The following is a 16,366-nucleotide window of genomic DNA, read 5'->3' on the forward strand; positions in this document are numbered from 1 at the left end:
GTCACACTATGGGTCAACGGTAATAATAATAACCTGATTAAATGAACAACCCTGGTTCGATGAGGAAAGAAGCCGGTTGATCTTTATGTGATCGTGAGAGGATCACAGTGGTATCGTGGATACCGAAGTTGGTTGATTATGGTGTCATGTGATGACCCCGTGTATAGATCAAGCTCCTTGTGGTCTTGTGGTCACTACGGTATTGTTAATACCAAGCTTGGTTGAACCTGGGATTATTGTGTGATGTCCGCCATGGTAAGTGGTTCATGTGGTGGTTACGAGGTAGCCCTGAACAAAGTAAGTAAATCATGATAAGCATGCCGCAGGCTAGAATCATCTTGTGCATATCATGAGTGACATTGCTATGATCATTTCATATGATGCTAGATGTGTTATGTTCAATATATTTATGCCATGCTCATCTTATGTTGTTCTAGTGGTATCATGTTCTAACCTGTAAATGCCATGCTGTTGTTTGTCTTGATTGCTTTGGTTGTTGTGAGCTTGCAAGTACATTCAATGTACTGACCTGGCGTGTCATGCCAGATTGTAGGTGATGTCGTGATTGATTGCTTGTCGAGGTCACCGTTCGTGCTAGCTAGACCGTGTCCCAGCCAGAGTCCCTGCGGAGTGGAGTCCATCACCGTCGTCGCTGTTCCGCAGTTTCGAGTTGTTCTGCTGCTTGCATAGAGCAACCGTGTCAAGCGTAGTGTCGCTGTGCCGGTGTAATTCCTTGTTATATCGTAACCTTTGTATCCATATCGATTGTAATAAAGAGCTGATTTGTTCTATGCTAAGTAATGCCGTATTTCAGAAGACTTGATCTCTGGGCTGGAATACAGGGTGTTCTGGTCTCTCTGAGCTGGGGTGCCACATTAGATTTAAGTGGGCTTTGACCGGCGGTTGACCGGCCACTTTAGTGTTTAATTATGTTTATTTCTATGACTTGTTTTTTTCTATGCCGACAAATTTGGGCCCGTCTCTCGTTGGGCGGTCAAGCCGACCCATATAAAAATGCGGACGCACATGTTCGCCTGACCGATCCAAACGGACAAAAAGCGGACAAAACGTGTTTCCATTTGGGTCGCCGCGTTAGAGTTGCTCTTATATTTATAAGAGAAAAATATACTTTTAGTCCCTCAACTCTTTGCGGAATCTAAATTTTATCCGTCAACTTGCACCATTGACTTTTAAAACCAGAGAACTTCAGTCTCTTGTCTCGGCTGACCCGGTATTGTTGCTGACTTAGTACGGGTTTGACTGGTCTTTGTTCACGCGGCGGTATTTCTCTTGTTTTATTGAGCCATTTCATCGAACATCTGGCTTGCACTCTCGCGTGTTGTCCAAGGCCGAGCAGTGGCACCCAACCCTCCACGGCAAAAAAATATGACCTCGGCGGGATTTGAACCCTCCAACCGAAGGCAACTAGTAGCATAGATAACGCTAACCAACGCGCCACAATGTGTTTGCTGGTGAATTAGTTTTCATTTTCAACATATAGTAAGGCAAAAGAATTCAAATCCAAATTTGAAATTCAAATTCCGTACGAAATTTTTACGGTATTTCGTTTTCGGTGCCCCGCGAGAAAAAATGTCTGCTCGGGATCCAAATCCTTGTACTGAACTCGGCGTGTGCGAAGCCGGGGTCCGTGTTGCACGCACGAGCCAAGTTGTTACACGAGTTTGATGTATGCCGTAAGTTCTAGCATCAAAGTGACCGTTTGCATCAAGTTCAAGCACCACCGATGTGATTGACTCGAAAGTATACTTTTCTCTATTTAAAAACGAGGGAGTATGTAGTAGGTGCGTCCTCTTGATGCTTCATATTAAATCAATATAAAATTCATCCCTTATCAAAAAAATACTTAATTACCTGTTACCGCGAATGAACGGGAACAATGTATGGCGAGCTTTTGGAATCTAAGCGAAAGACAAAATAGTTAAAGGGTGTAGCTATATCTCAGTCGAAAAAATTATACAGATCTCAATGCAAGATCTCGTGATATAGCATCAACCGAGACTTAGTAAGACTACAGTGAAAACGACCGCGCGCTGCCGTTCGCCCCGTCAAACATTGTGCAGCGCCGGCCGGCCGGCCGGCATTGAAAGGTTACCGCGTCACATGCCCTGGGCTCCAGCTAGAACGCGGGGAACTTGACCTGGTCGGTGCAGCGGCTCTGCATCGGCACCGCCGGGCAGGGGACGGGGCCGGTGCCGGCGAGGTCGACGCACTGGTACACCTGGTACAGCTGCGTCTCGTTGCGCGCGTTCCGGTTGCACTCGATGCCAGGCGCCGACCCCGTCGCCTCCCCGATGGCGTCCCGGATGCTGCCCACGCAGTACGTCCTCTCCTCCGACGGCGCGATCCCGGCGTCGAGGAGGATGCGGGTGAGGTTGAAGCGGGCCTTGTACCGGAGCGCCGCGAGGAAGTAGGCGTGCTGGTCCATGTTGGAGCAGGTGCCGTGCCTGCTCCACTCGTGGCTCCAGAAGGCCGTGCTGTCGTTGCTCCTGCACGACAGCGTCCCCCAGTTCCGGTCCATGTCGCTCCTCAGGTCGCTGATCTGCAACGCATTCGCCGACAGATTACAGAGGGAACTTCTGGAGATGAAGAGTGGCATGCGGTTATTTATACGCACCAGCGACGGGTTGAAGGTGTCGCCGGCGTTGCAGAAGTCCGGCCAGCACCTGGTCCTGTTGGTATCGCCGGCGGGGCGGCACGCGGCGTAGTTGGGCCACAGGCCGTGGATGCCAAAGTCCGCCGCCGGCTTCACGTTGCCCGGGAAGCAGCAGCCGCCCGTCGTGTCGCAGAACGAGCCGGGCCACTGCATTCAGGAACGGTCAGCCACAGTTCAGACACACACACACGATAGAGCAATCAAAAGTTCATAAATGATTAGTTAGTTTACCTGCTGGACATGGTAGAAGAAATCGAAATCGGTGGCTGAGGCGAGAAGGAGAGGGAGCAGGAGGACGGCGAGAGAACAGATTTGGAGTCTCATGCTTGCACTCAGACAGTCTGATGCTCCCCGTATGTGCACTAATTGCGTTTATAAGCACAGGGTGAGGACTACAATCGCATATATTAGGACCGTAACGACATGGCGAATTGGGCAGGGCACCGACCGAAATGTGCGATCCTAAAGTAGTATAAAAAGATTTGTTTGGACTAATGTTCATACGGCAACACCTAATTAATCCTATGCGGGATCAGAAGTTCAGAACGAGCGCTGCAGCGCATGCAGGATCCCGACTCGACCATACGGGCACGAGATTCACGAGGACCAAAAGCTGGCACTTCCAAAATACTTTTAGACCATGGGCCATAATTGATCTGGTTCATTGAGTAATTAAGACAAAGTTCAGAGTTTGATGAAAGAGCCAGATCTTTGTTATGAGGCTACGATCATTGGTCCCTTTACAGTTTGGCAGCAATATAGTAGAACCCTGCAGAATGGATGTAGTAGTAGTTACTAATTAGACAGGCGGATCTCTGGATTGTAGTGTCGGTAGGGTTGGTTTTGCACTCGAATTTCTTGACAACAATACGGAAAGAAAATGTTTTTTCTGTGCGATCTCCACAAGCGAGCTGGTGGATCCGCCTCTCCTCTACATGGCGATCGGGCTGATGGCGGCGCTTCATTGTCGAGTCGGTCTTCCGTGCTCCTATCCTCCTCAAGTTTGTCTGTTGGTACTGATTAGACACATCTTCAATGTATCTTCCTGCCGGCTCTTCGAGGCAGTAAAGTTAGGGTTTCCAACCGTACATTCCCACGGTGAAATTTGATGTCATGTTTCTTGGATCAATTTAAGGGTTCTATGGCGACGAGTATAGCTCTGGGGCGATGGTCCTTAGGGACATGTACACAATGACTTTTCGACTGTCATCGACAAGGTCAAGTCGGCTCTGATATAGAAGCGGTGACAGTGTCAATAGCTCATTCTAACGATGACAGTTTCGATGGTGGTTCAGAGATCTTAATGTATTTCTTTATCATGTTTCTGGTTTTTTGTACTTCTGATGAACCTTTATATCCCCTCCGTTAACAAATACAATTGTTTTCGGATATTTCAACATGAACTGCATATGAACTAAATGAGTGAACAAACACACTAAAACGTGTTCATATACATTTAATTTAAAAAAATGTTAAAGCATATTCCTCTATATCTAAATATCAGATGTTTTTGCAGTTTAGTAGTAATGGATAGGAGTCCTCTAAAAAGTTGTTATGCTTTATGGCTCGATGCCTACATGGCAATGTTCAGCACTTACTTAGTGTCGGAGACAATGTTATTAGCAGTGTTGGTACCTCGCTCTGCTGAAAATGAATAGAAATCAAAATAAGATTGACGATACTTTAGCTATAATAGAGAGAACTGGTGATAGCACAACATGTTGGCTACTTTGTTCCTAAATATAAATGTTTATATAGATTTCAATATAAACTACATACGGATGTATATAGATATAGCTTAGAGTGTAGATTGACTCATTTTGCTTCGTATGTAATCCATATTGTAATCTCTATAAGACTTACATTTTCTCTATATACATTTAACATGTTTAAAATGCTTCGTTAATATTTTCTAATGTTTTATGTAGGGTTTTTTAATATAGTATATAATTAGTAGAATATTTGAAAGTGTAAACAAATTTAAAAATAAAGAGAAAAGCAAAAACAAAACACATGAAAAAACCCCAGAAAAACACGAGGTTGTGGCCTCGCGTACGCCTGGGCCGGTCCATCTGCCAGAGTTCCCTCGGTCGTGCACTTGGCCGGCCCAGCAGCTCGGACGACTTCAGAGTCGGAAGGCTGTGAGGTATAGCCGCGCCCGAGCCAAGTCGCGTCACTCCAATGCATGCGTCGCGCAAATCCTTCCCCCAGCAGCAGCCATGGCGGGGACACCAACGTCAACGGAAGGAGAATTCAGGGTAATTTCTGCTACGTAGTACACCTCAAAAGTTCTTGTACTTTTTTCCCTACATATTTTTCTCCGAGAGAAGCTGCCTTTGACCAGATCTGAGTTAGTCAATTCGATGTCTCAGATCTCACGGATTCCTTTCTCATACAAAATCGGGTCCTCTGTTGTTTTTCCCCGTTTGATTTACAAAATCGGGTGCGTCCCTATACGAAGACGGAGACCGTGTCCGAGGAGGATCCCAAACAGATCAGGGAGAGCTACATATAAATATCCAGCCCCGTGCATTGCGTATATATACAGATCAAGTAAAGCTTAATTTCTTTCTGCCTTCAAGATGGCGGTTAATGACGTGAGAAAGAAAAAGGTGCCACAGAGAAAGCAAAGGACGATGAAGCGGCACACTACATTTTCCTACGAGGACTTGCTGGACGAGATAGTGTGGGAGATCTTAATCAGGCTTCCCGTGGAATCACTGGTGAGGTTCAAGTTGGTCAGCAAGGCTTGGCGCAGCATCATCTCGGATCCTGTTTTTGTTCGTGCGCACCTCCGTTACTCCAAACAGAAACATCACAACCCATTATCCTTCCTTATCATCCCCGAGATTTATCTGGAACCGGATCCTTCCAACATTATCTCCACCAACATCCGCCTCTACCACTGCTTTTTACAACAACAATAACAACAACAACAACAACAACAACAACAACAACAACAACAACATGACAGAATGAGCAGTAGTGCAATTGCAACACTCCTTTACGGGAAGCACTTCCAGGCAGGCGAGTTTGGGTTGGTGTCCCAAATGGCACACTGCGATGGCTTGGTGCTGCTACCCACCGACACCAACACCTACATCTTTTAACCCTACCATGAGAGATGTCGTCGAGCTGCCTAAGAGCCACCGCAACATGTTGCAACATTCAACCTGCCTTCCAATTGGATTTGGCCTTGATGCTTCCACGGGCAGATATAAGGTTGTGCGCTCTTTCTACTATTCCATTGATTGCCATCACATTGCGATGGGAATGGAAGTGTTCATCATTAATGATGGCCAAGATAGATCTTGGAGGGAAACCTTGACTGATCCACCCGCCCTTATCTCGTGTCCTCAGACTGCCATACACTGCAAGGGTGTCTATTCTATTTCATTGATAGAAAAATCCACAGCTGCTCCACGCGGGTGCTACTCCGTTTCAGCCTTGGGGACGAAACATTTGCTTTTACTCCATTGCTTCCTAATATGTACACTCAAGTTGAAGATGAAGATATTATTGTCCATGAGCTCGATGGGGAATTATGCGCTACCATCTTTTCGAAGGTGCGGAGGAAAGTCTTGATATGGATGACAAGAGATATCCTAGATCCACAATGAAAGTGTCATTGCATAATCAATTTCTCAGAGCCGTGCTATCCAATAGCCTCGCTAAGCCATGGTGGGTTTCTTTTAAGAAGAGGCAATAGTCTCTTCCGTTATTACTTGGAAGCTCACGGCATAAAAGAAGAAGACACATTGGATATCGATGACTTAAGGTTCATTGGACATACCGAAGACACCATGGGGCATGCATGGGAAAACGTTTGTTGGTTCGACATACTTTTATACACGGAAAGCCTTGTTCCAATTACTCCCAAGGCGAGCTTACAAGCCTTGTAATGTGTACGCTTGTCCCTACTCATGACCACCTTCTTTGGTGGATCATCAGATGTTTCTCTCTGGAAAAGGAATAATAAGAAGCATGAGCCAATGTTTGTTTCATGTTGTACATGGCACTTAAATGAGGTCCTTTTTATGTGCATCTTTCTATGGTTTCCTCAGAAACTTTGTAAGGTGTTATTGTCGTGGTTGTTATATGCATTTTTAGGAGCAGCCAATCAAAGTCATTCAAATAAGAGATATGAATCATATGATCTTATTAGCTAGGAAATTAGGACTAGCCCTTGGAGTTGAATTTATGCATCCATATCTGCAAGAAAGGGTGTGATATTGTTAGGCCCCCCTTCCCTCCCTAGCGCCGCCGCGAGCCCCCTCCACGCGCCTCCCTCCCCTTGCCGCCGCCTCGACGTACTAGCAGGCAAAGCCCGGCAGTGCTGGCGGCGGCGGCGTGCTCTTCTTCCCCCGCTCTGTCTGGCGGGCGCGGAACTCCAGGTCAGGCGGTGGCTTGGGGTTTGCTCGGGGCACAGCAACAGCAGCCGCCGGTAGCGGACTAGCGGATTGTGGGCGGCACCTTGAAGGGGCTTGAAAGGATCGGTATGGTTGACTAGAGGGAGGGTGAATAGGCAACTAACAATTTTTAACTTTTATTTACCAAATTGAACTTTGCATCAAAGTAGGTTGTTTAGATGTGCAACTAGGTGAACAACCTATATGATGCAACAACAACAAGCAAGCAAGCAAGAGAAGTAACACTAAAGAGCTTGCACAAGTAAAGGTAAGAGATAACCAAGAGTGGATCCAGTGAAGACGAGGATGTGTTACCGAAGTTCCTTCCTTTTGAGGGGAAGTACATCTCCATTAGAGCGGTGTGGAGGCACAATGCTCCCAAGAAGCCACTATGGCCACCGTATTCTCCTCACGCCCTCAAACAATGCGAGATGCCGTGATTCCACTATTGGTGCCCTTGAAGGCGGCGACCGGACCTTTACAAACAAGGTTGGGGCAAATTCCACAACTTAATCGGAGGCTCCCAACAATACCACGAAGCTTCACCGCAATGGACTATGGCTTCGTGGTGACCTCAACCGTCTAGGGTGCTCAAACACCCAAGAGTAACAAGATCCGCTAGGGATAGGTGGGGAAATAAAAAATCTCTTGGTGGAAGTGTAGATCGGGGCCTTCTCAACCACTCCCGAGCAAATCAACAAGTTTGATTGGCTAGAGAGATAGATCGGGCGAAAATGGAGCTTGAAGCATTAATGGAGCTTAAGGGGGAAGAGGTAGGTCAACTTGGGGAAGAAGGACCCCCTTATATAGTGGGGGAACAAACCAACCTTTACCCCCTACTCAGCCCCGCAACGAGCGGTACTACCGCTTGGGTGGGCGGTACTACCGCTGAGCCAGCGGTACTGCCGTTCCACCTAGCGGTACTACCGCGCAAAGGAGAGAAGCAGGGACCTGGACCCAGAGCGGTACTACCGCGGTGGTAAGGGCGGTACTACCGCTGAGAAGCAGTACTACCGCCTCTACTGCCGCAACTAGTGCCGCACAACCCGACATGAGAACAGAGCCCTCGAGTCGAGGCGATAGGAACCTGGCAACCCAACAGTAGTACTGCTGCAGAGTCACCGGCGGTACTACCGTTGCGGGGCGGTACTGCCGCTTGTGACCCCTCAGCGGTACTACCGCTGGGTACCACGGTACTACCGTTGGGACCCAGACAAAGCCCACAAGCAGAGAGCAGGTCTCTCCATCAAAGCGGAAGGGCTCGGAGGGTGAGAGGCAGATGTGTACGTGTTGATTCCACCCAAGCAATACCAAGGCGGACCCCCTCTTGATAGTACAGTGCCCTCTATGCAACTAGTCCACCGAAAGAGAAACAAAAGAGCTACACCGTCTTGAATGACACTCCGAGGAGAAGAAATCGTCTCGTGCCAAGGATGAATCTCTGAAATGCTCAAAGCACACGATTAGTCCGCAAACACGTTGTCATCAATCACCAAAACCACATCGAGAGAGATATACCTCAACAATCTCCCCCTTTTTGGTGGATTGATGACAACTAGGGATTTGCAAAAGGAAAAGATACGAAAGTAAGGATACTTAGAACTACAAAATATAGACGGGCTCCCCCTGAATGTGTGCACCTAGTTAGTGGAGCCTTTGGAATGCAAGACACACACATTCGGATCAACACTCCCCCTATATTTTATAGTCCAAAAATTCTAAGCACAGGATATATGAGAGAAGGGTATAAAATAGGATAAGCATGCAACTCATAAGATACTACAGTACTGAATAGACATAAGTAATAAGGTAGCGATAGGGAGCATATGTCTCACACCATATGTCCAGAACTTAGGTCTCACTGGCATCAAACCAAACCAAGCAAGGACAACTAGAAAACACACGAGAAAACACAAGACACAAAGACACACTCACAACACAGCAACAACACAAATCCCTAAACTCTCTCCCCCTTTGGCATCAAGACACCAAAAGGGCAAAGAGCGTTGCTACGGCTCCAGGTGATGGCAAGCTGAGGATCTCAAACATCACATCTCAGCGTGATCATCTGCATCTCCGTCGTTGGTCAGAAACTGCTCGGCATCTGAATCAGTCCAAGGGCAATGCTGGTGAATCCATTCCTCCTCTTCAGTGATCTGTCCCTCAGAACCGCTTGCAACGGTCGCACCCAGGTGACGCATGAGCTCCTTGTGGCGCACCCTGGCCTGCTTCTCAGCCACATGAGTCATGTACTAACCATGAGACTCCATGCAGAAAAGCTTCTTCATCTTGTGTTTAAGCTTCTTTGCCCAAGAAGGTTCTGCACTAGCGGGCCCAAAGTCCTCCTCGTGATCATCAGTTGCAGCCTCACCCTCAGGCTCCATGGCAGCATCAGTAGTAGATGGACCCCCCGGGTTTAGGAGCTGGGGTGCCCCAATTGTCCTTCCTCAGACGCTTGATCTCATGAGAAACCAAGTCTCTAGTTTTCAACAGCACTCTGGGATAGACACGAGCCCAGGCCTTCTCAATGAGCCTCATGATGAATGGACCATATATTGGGCACTTGTGCTCAGAAACGGCGGAGAGAAGTTCAGACCACATAACATGAGAAATGTCCAGGCTCTCTCCAGTGTTTGCTTCCTTCTCATGCTGGCAGAAAAGAAGCATGTCCACGAGATAGGAGTGGACCATATCCAGATTCCCGATGCGAGGGAAGAGAGTCTCATGGAAGACACGATGAAGAATGTCCAGATACGTAGACAGCTCATAGGTTTCCTTCTTAGTCACTGGGTGAACCTTCACAGTGCAGTAGGGCCAAAGGGCTTGCTTGTGAGTGGATGTAGCATTGCGGTGAGGGCGGAAGCCTACTGGAGTCTCAAGCCCTTGATCTTCCACATCAAGTAACTCCATGAAGGCCTTCCGCTTGACGGAAAGGAACTTGCCATTGGTCATCCAAGTCAGAGTCCTGTCGGCATCAGTTCCAAGATGAACGGTAGCAAAGAATTGAGCCACCAAATCTGCATCGAAATCCTTGTTGAACTGCATGATTCTGAGAATGTTCAGCTGAGAACACATCTGAAGGGCTTCGCCAAAGTACTCAGGGTCCTTCTCCATGGCATCTGTGTCGATGGAGCGAACATCAACAAAGAGATTTTTCTTGGCCTTGATCACATCAAAATACATGGCAAACTGAAAGCGGTTCCAGAACGGGCGGTTGACCAAAGTGGGATCTTGGTCTGCTTCATAGGGGTTGCGGCGACGCTTTTCCCAAAACTCCTTGGCAGTCATCTCAGTCACAATCTTTCCCTTTGGCTTGTTGGCAGATCTCTTCGACTGCTAAGGTGGTGGTGGAGCACTTGCGGATGCGCCTGCTGGTGGCGGTTGAGTACTAGAGGAACCACCTGCTGGCTCAGAGGTGCGGTAGCGCTTTGACGTTGCACGCCCGGGGTTGACACGGCGGACCTGCTGCTCAGGATGATCATCACCTAGAACCAAACATAAGAACACGCAAAACAACTAGAAAGAATGAGCATAAGCCAACAAACACATCAAAAAGGATCAAGGTATGGCAGGAACATGATGGAACTTGGGAGGCGGCGGTAGTACCGCGTCATGCACGCGGCAGTACCGCCCAAGCGGTAGTACCGCTTCAAAGAGAGTGGTAGTGCCGCTCGAGGCGGGGAAACATCAGTTCCCTACTATCGTGGTCAGATCCGGCACTACCGGCCTGCCAAATTCAAAAATATTCCTACCAAACTCTAATCTAGAAAGTCTAGTTGCCTTCTCCAACCTACTCAAGCCTAGATTTAGCCAAAAATCTAGAGATGCAACCACCATTGCCCCTAAGACACAAGATCTGAAAACGAGGCAAAAGGAGAGAAGGAACGGGGGCAATACCGGCATCCATGGCAAGAGAATGGGGTGGGGATCGTCTCCACCGAAGGAAATGGAGAGGGACGCCCCGGAGACGAAGATCCGCCGGAGCCCTCCCGCGGTGATGCGTGGTTGGAGAGAGGAAGAGGAATGAGGGGGCAAAGCGAATGGGTATGGGGGAGAAGAAACCTCCCCCTGCCCCGATATAACCCCCTGGTCCCGTCCCGTAGCGGTAGTACCGCGCTGGGGGGTGGTAGTACCGCTTATAAGCGGTAGTACCTCGCACCACCAGCGGTAGTACCGCCCAGCACGCCTCGACAACTAAACAACACGGCTTAGCTCGAGAAAAAAAGAGAACAAAAGGCAAGAAGAAGAGAGAACACACCAGCAAGAGGCCAAGACACACCTCTTCAAGAGAGGGCGGTGGCCGAGGCCACCTATGTTTGAGTCAAGAGGTATGGCGCTGCGAAGATTTTAACCTTGGTCCCATGACCAAAACTCATCTTTGAAGCACAAGTACCATCAACAATGGCTAATGTGAAAGACTTGATCAATTTATGCATAAAGGGGGGAGGAAGAGTTCATTGAGAGAACAACACTCCCCCTATGTCCATGCCTACATCTAAACTAGACAACAAATTGAGTGTGGTGGGGTTCAAGTCACATTGCTCGAATCAATGATATTTAGCTCATGCCTTAACTCACAAAATCTTGCTTCATCCAAGGGCTTCGTGAAAATATCTGCAAGGTTATCATGAGTGTTGACATATTTGAGCTCGATCTCTCCTCGCCTAATGTGATCCCGGATGAAGTGATACTGAATCTCAATACGCTTCGTCTTGAAGTGTTGCACCAGGTTGAGAGAGATCTTGATGGCACTTTCATTGTCACACCAAAGAGGCACTTTGTCACAAATGACACCGTAATCCTTTAAAGTTTGCCTCATCCATAAGAGTTGTGCACAAAAACTACTGACCGCTACATACTCCGCTTCGGTGGACGAGAGAGACACACAACTTTGCTTTTTGGAAGACCAACTTACCAAAGAGCAACCAAGGAATTGGCACCCTCCGGAAGTGGACTTCCTATCCACTTTGTCTCCCGCCCAATCGGAATCCGAATACCCTACAAGCTTGAAGTTTGCTCCTCTTGGGTACCATAAGCCAAAGTTTGGGGTATGAGCCAAATATCGAAAGATTCGTTTGACCGCCACATAGTGACTTTCCTTAGGTGCGGCTTGAAACCATGCACAAATTCCCACACTCAACATGATATCCGGTCTAGATGCACAAAGGTAAAGCAAGGATCCAATCATGGAGCGATATACCTTTTGATCCACCGCTTTACCATTGGGATCTATGTCAAGTTGGCACTTGGTGGGCATTGGAGTGGAAGCCGGCTTGACATCACTTAGCTTGAATCTCTTGAGCATGTCTTGAGTGTATTTGGCTTGGTTGATGAAGGTTCCTTCTCTTCTTTGCTTCACTTCGAACCCTAGAAAGAACTTCAACTCTCCCATGGAAGACATCTCGAACTTTGAGGTCATGAGAGCGGCAAATTCCTCATTGAAAGCTTTGTTAGGGGAACCAAAGATAATATCATCAACATATAATTGGCACACAAACAACTCCCCTTTGACCTTCTTAGTAAAAAGAGTGGGGTCGATTAGCCCAACTTCAAAACCACGGTCTTGTAACAACTCGGTAAGGTGGTCATACCACGCACGTGGGGCTTGTTTAAGGCCATAGAGTGCCTTATCGAGTTGATACACATGATCGGGAAAGTAGGGATCCTCGAACCCGGGGGGTTGCTTGACATAAACCAATTCATTAATAGGACCATTAAGAAAAGCACTCTTCACATCCATTTGTTGTAACTTAAAGTTATGATGAGAAGCATATGCAATCAACATGCGAATGGATTCAAGACGAGCAACGGGAGCAAAGGTTTCACCGTAGTCGATACCCTCGACTTGGGAGTAGCCTTGTGCTACCAAGCGAGCCTTGTTGCGAATGATAATCCCATGGGCATCTTACTTGTTCTTAAATATCCACTTGGTTCCAATGACATTGTGGTTCCCCGTCGGTCTTGGCACCAATCTCCACACTTTGTTGCGCTCGAAGTTGTTGAGTTCTTCATGCATGGCATTGAGCCAATCCGGATCTTCGAGCGCCTCATAGACCTTGTGGGGTTCGACACAAGAGACAAACGCGTGATGTTCACAATAGTTTGCTAATTCTCTACGAGTGCTTACCCCCTTTCTTAAGCTTCCAAGCACATTTGTCACGGGATGATCCTTGGTGGAGAGCTTGGAAGTAACCTTGGCGGCACGACGCTCCAATTCCTCCTCGGGGGTGAGACGAGGAGTGGTCACTTGATCATCTTGAGCATCGTCTTGAGCTTGTTCTTGATCACCTGGGACTTGATATTGAACTTACTTGGAGGAGGGAACTTGACCTTGGGCATCACTTGGTGTGATAACACCGTCTTGAGCATGATCTTGCCCTTGGTCTTGTTCTTGAGGATGAGGGCCTTCACGTTGTTCCTCAGAAGTGTGTGGGCCTTGGGTTTGTGATGGCTCCACTTGAGTGGATCATTGTCCTTCTCCTTTGGCTACAAGGGGTTCCTTAATGGGTAGGATAAAACCAACACCCATTCTTCTTATGGCTTGAGGAGGAATTTCATCACCTACATCACAAGTGCCACTTTTCTCCACTTGGGAGCCGTTATTCTCATCAAACTCCACGTTACACGTCTCCTCAATAAGTCCCGTGGATTTATTGAGGACACGGTAAGCATGAGAGTTTGTAGCATAACCAACAAATATGCCCTCATAGGCTCTAGCCTCAAATTTAGACAACCGAACACCCGAAAGTACTTAAGGTTGGGCTTGTTACTGGTGAGTATCTCATATGGAGTCTTGTTCAAGCCCTTGCGGAGGTAGAGCCGATTGGACGCATGACACGCGGTGTTGATGGCTTCGGCCCAAAAGTTGTATGGAGACTTGAACTCCGCCATCATGGTCCTTGCCGCATCCATCAACGTCCGGTTGTTCCTCTCCGCAACACCGTTTTGTTGAGGGGTGTAAGGTGCGGAATATTGATGCTTGATCCCCTCGTCACTAAGAAACTCATCCAAGGTGTAGTTCTTGAACTCGGTGCCATTGTCACTTCTTATTGTCAAGATCTTTGCATTGTGTTGACGTTGTGCTTCATTTGCAAAGTCAATGACGGTTTGTTGGGTCTCGCTCTTCCTCTTGAAGAAATACACCCAAGTGTATCTTGAGTAGTCATCCACAATCACCAAGCAATACTTCCTACCCCAAGACTATCGAAGGATGGAGGCCCAAAGAGATCCAAGTGAAGGAGCTCCAAAGGCCTCTTTGAGTAAATGATAGTCGTGGGAGGGTGAGCCTTCTCATGTAGCTTTCCTTCTATACAAGCACTGCAAGCACGATCTTTAGCAAAACTAACATTCGTTAGTCCACGGACATGGTCCCCCTTGAGAAGACTTTGCAAAGATCTCATATTGACATGGGCTAAACGGCGATGCCAAAGCCATCCCACATCAACTTTAGCCATTAGGCATGTCGCGGTCTTAGTGGGTCGCTCCGAAAAGTTAATCACATATAGACCGTTCTCGACATGCCCAACAAAGGCTACTTTAAGAGTCTTGCTCCACAAGAGGGCCACGGTATCAATATCAAAGAAAGTGGCAAAGCCCATGATTGCAAGTTGACGAACGGAAAGTAAATTGTACGCAAGGGACTCAACAAGCATGACCTTCTCGATCGTGAGATCATGAGAGATGACTACCTTGCCAAGTCCCAATACCTTAGAAGATGAGGCGTCACCCCACTCGACATTGGTGGGCATAGATGGAATCTTGTGCACGTCCACCACCAAGTCCTTGCTTCCGGTCATATGATTTGTAGCTCCGCTATAGAGCAACCATGATCCCCCACCAGAAGCAAACACCTACAAGAGATCAATGCTTGGTTTTAGGTACCCATTTTGTAATGGGTCCTTTGATGTTAGTAACAAGGGTCTTTGGAACCCAAATAGACCATTCAATGTACTCATGAGGAGAACCAACAAATTTGGCATAGACATGCCCATCACTAGCACGACATAACACATAAGGAGGATTAAAGTAGTCGACTTTGATGGAAGGGGTGGCATTGCACTTTTTGACACCGCCACCCTTTGCATTGTTCTTCTTCTCCTTGGAAGCACTCTCTCCCTCCTTCACAAAGGTTTGCATGAGAGGAGGAGGTCATTTGGTCTTGTCATTCTTCTTCTTGTTCTTGGACTCGGGCACGTACCCAATCCCTTCCTTGGCCACAACTCCCTTTTGGTTGGTCAAGAGGTCGTTGAGGTTCTTCTTGCCTTGTATGCAAGTCGCAAGACCTTTCTCAAGTTGCACATTTAGCTTAGCGTTCTCCTCAACAAGATGCACATGCTCACAACATGGGTTAGTAGCATTTGCATTATCAATTAACATCATACAAGGAAAAGTGGCTTTTTTCCTTGGTTAGCTTTACTTGAAGTTGATCATGAGACTCTTTGAGGCTAGCATGAGCACCCTTCAAGACCTTGTGAGCCTTGTCAAGTAGATCAAACTCCTCTTTGAGTCTAGCAAGATCAACCTCAAGTTCGGCCTTCTCGGAGTTTAGCACACGAGAAACAATGAGAACATGATCAAAATCTTTCTTTAACTTAGCATGATCAACGTTGTGTGACTCCTCAAGAGCCAAACGAAGACCACGCTCTTCCTCAAGAGCATTGGAAAGATCCGAAATCTCATCGGCATAGTCACGACTATGCCCTTCCATCTTAGAGATGGTATCTTCGTGAGCCTCGATCATGTCATTGGCTTCACCAAGTTGTTCCAAGAGAGCAACAAAGTGCTTCTTGGATTTACCCTTAAGTTTGCCCATAAAGGCTTCAAACTCATTCACCTCCACATTAGCTCCCTCATGTTCATCAATGCTATCCGTCGAAGAAGGATGATTAATGATGGTAGTTTTGATGTTGGGGGTTACCTTGTTGGTGGATTTTGCCATGAGGCACTTGGCGGTGATGCTCTCATTGGGTGAGTCGAAGAGAGACATCCGTGGAGTCATCGCAATGGCAATTGAGGCCATGGCAACCGACTCACCATCTTCATCATCGTCATCATCCTCATTGTGCTCTTCTTGTACCACCAATGCCTTGGGAGGAGTCTTCTTGGTGAAGTTGCTCTTGTTGAGGAACGACTTGGCTTTGTCCTTTCGGATGAGCTTGCCACCATTATCTTCCCTCTTCCCATACGGGCACTCCGCAACAAAATGACTCACATTGCCACAATTGTAGCAAGTCCTTACACGTTGCTTGCTCTTCGTGCCACTTGAGTTGTTTTTGTTAAAGTT

At 47.4% G+C, this 16,366-nt stretch overlaps 1 protein-coding gene across 1 annotated transcript; it reads right to left on the reverse strand.

Annotated features, from left to right (window-relative positions):
* Positions 1-1,949: 1,949 nt before the first annotated feature.
* LOC123184950 (ribonuclease 1) lies at positions 1,950-3,030 on the reverse strand. The gene is made up of 3 exons (XM_044596979.1): positions 2,906-3,030; positions 2,636-2,821; positions 1,950-2,560 (listed from the first exon to the last, which is right to left on the reverse strand). The coding sequence occupies exons 1-3, from the start codon at positions 2,996-2,998 to the stop codon at positions 2,138-2,140; spliced, it is 702 nt and encodes a 233-aa protein (XP_044452914.1). The 5' UTR covers positions 2,999-3,030; the 3' UTR covers positions 1,950-2,137.
* Between the last annotated feature and the right edge of the window lie 13,336 nt (positions 3,031-16,366).

This window comes from Triticum aestivum, chromosome 2A (assembly GCF_018294505.1).
Source record: "Triticum aestivum cultivar Chinese Spring chromosome 2A, IWGSC CS RefSeq v2.1, whole genome shotgun sequence".
NCBI classification, from domain to species: Eukaryota; Viridiplantae; Streptophyta; class Magnoliopsida; order Poales; family Poaceae; genus Triticum; species Triticum aestivum.

Coding starts and splice junctions, on each gene's coding strand:
- LOC123184950 (XM_044596979.1), bottom strand. CDS start 2,998: ATGAGACTCCAAATCTGTTCTCTCGCCGTCCTCCTGCTCCCTCTCCTT. Junction 2,822..2,905: donor TCTTCTACCATGTCCAGCAG/GTAAACTAACTA, acceptor TCCTGAATGCAG/TGGCCCGGCTCGTTCTGCGA. Junction 2,561..2,635: donor ACACCTTCAACCCGTCGCTG/GTGCGTATAAAT, acceptor AATGCGTTGCAG/ATCAGCGACCTGAGGAGCGA.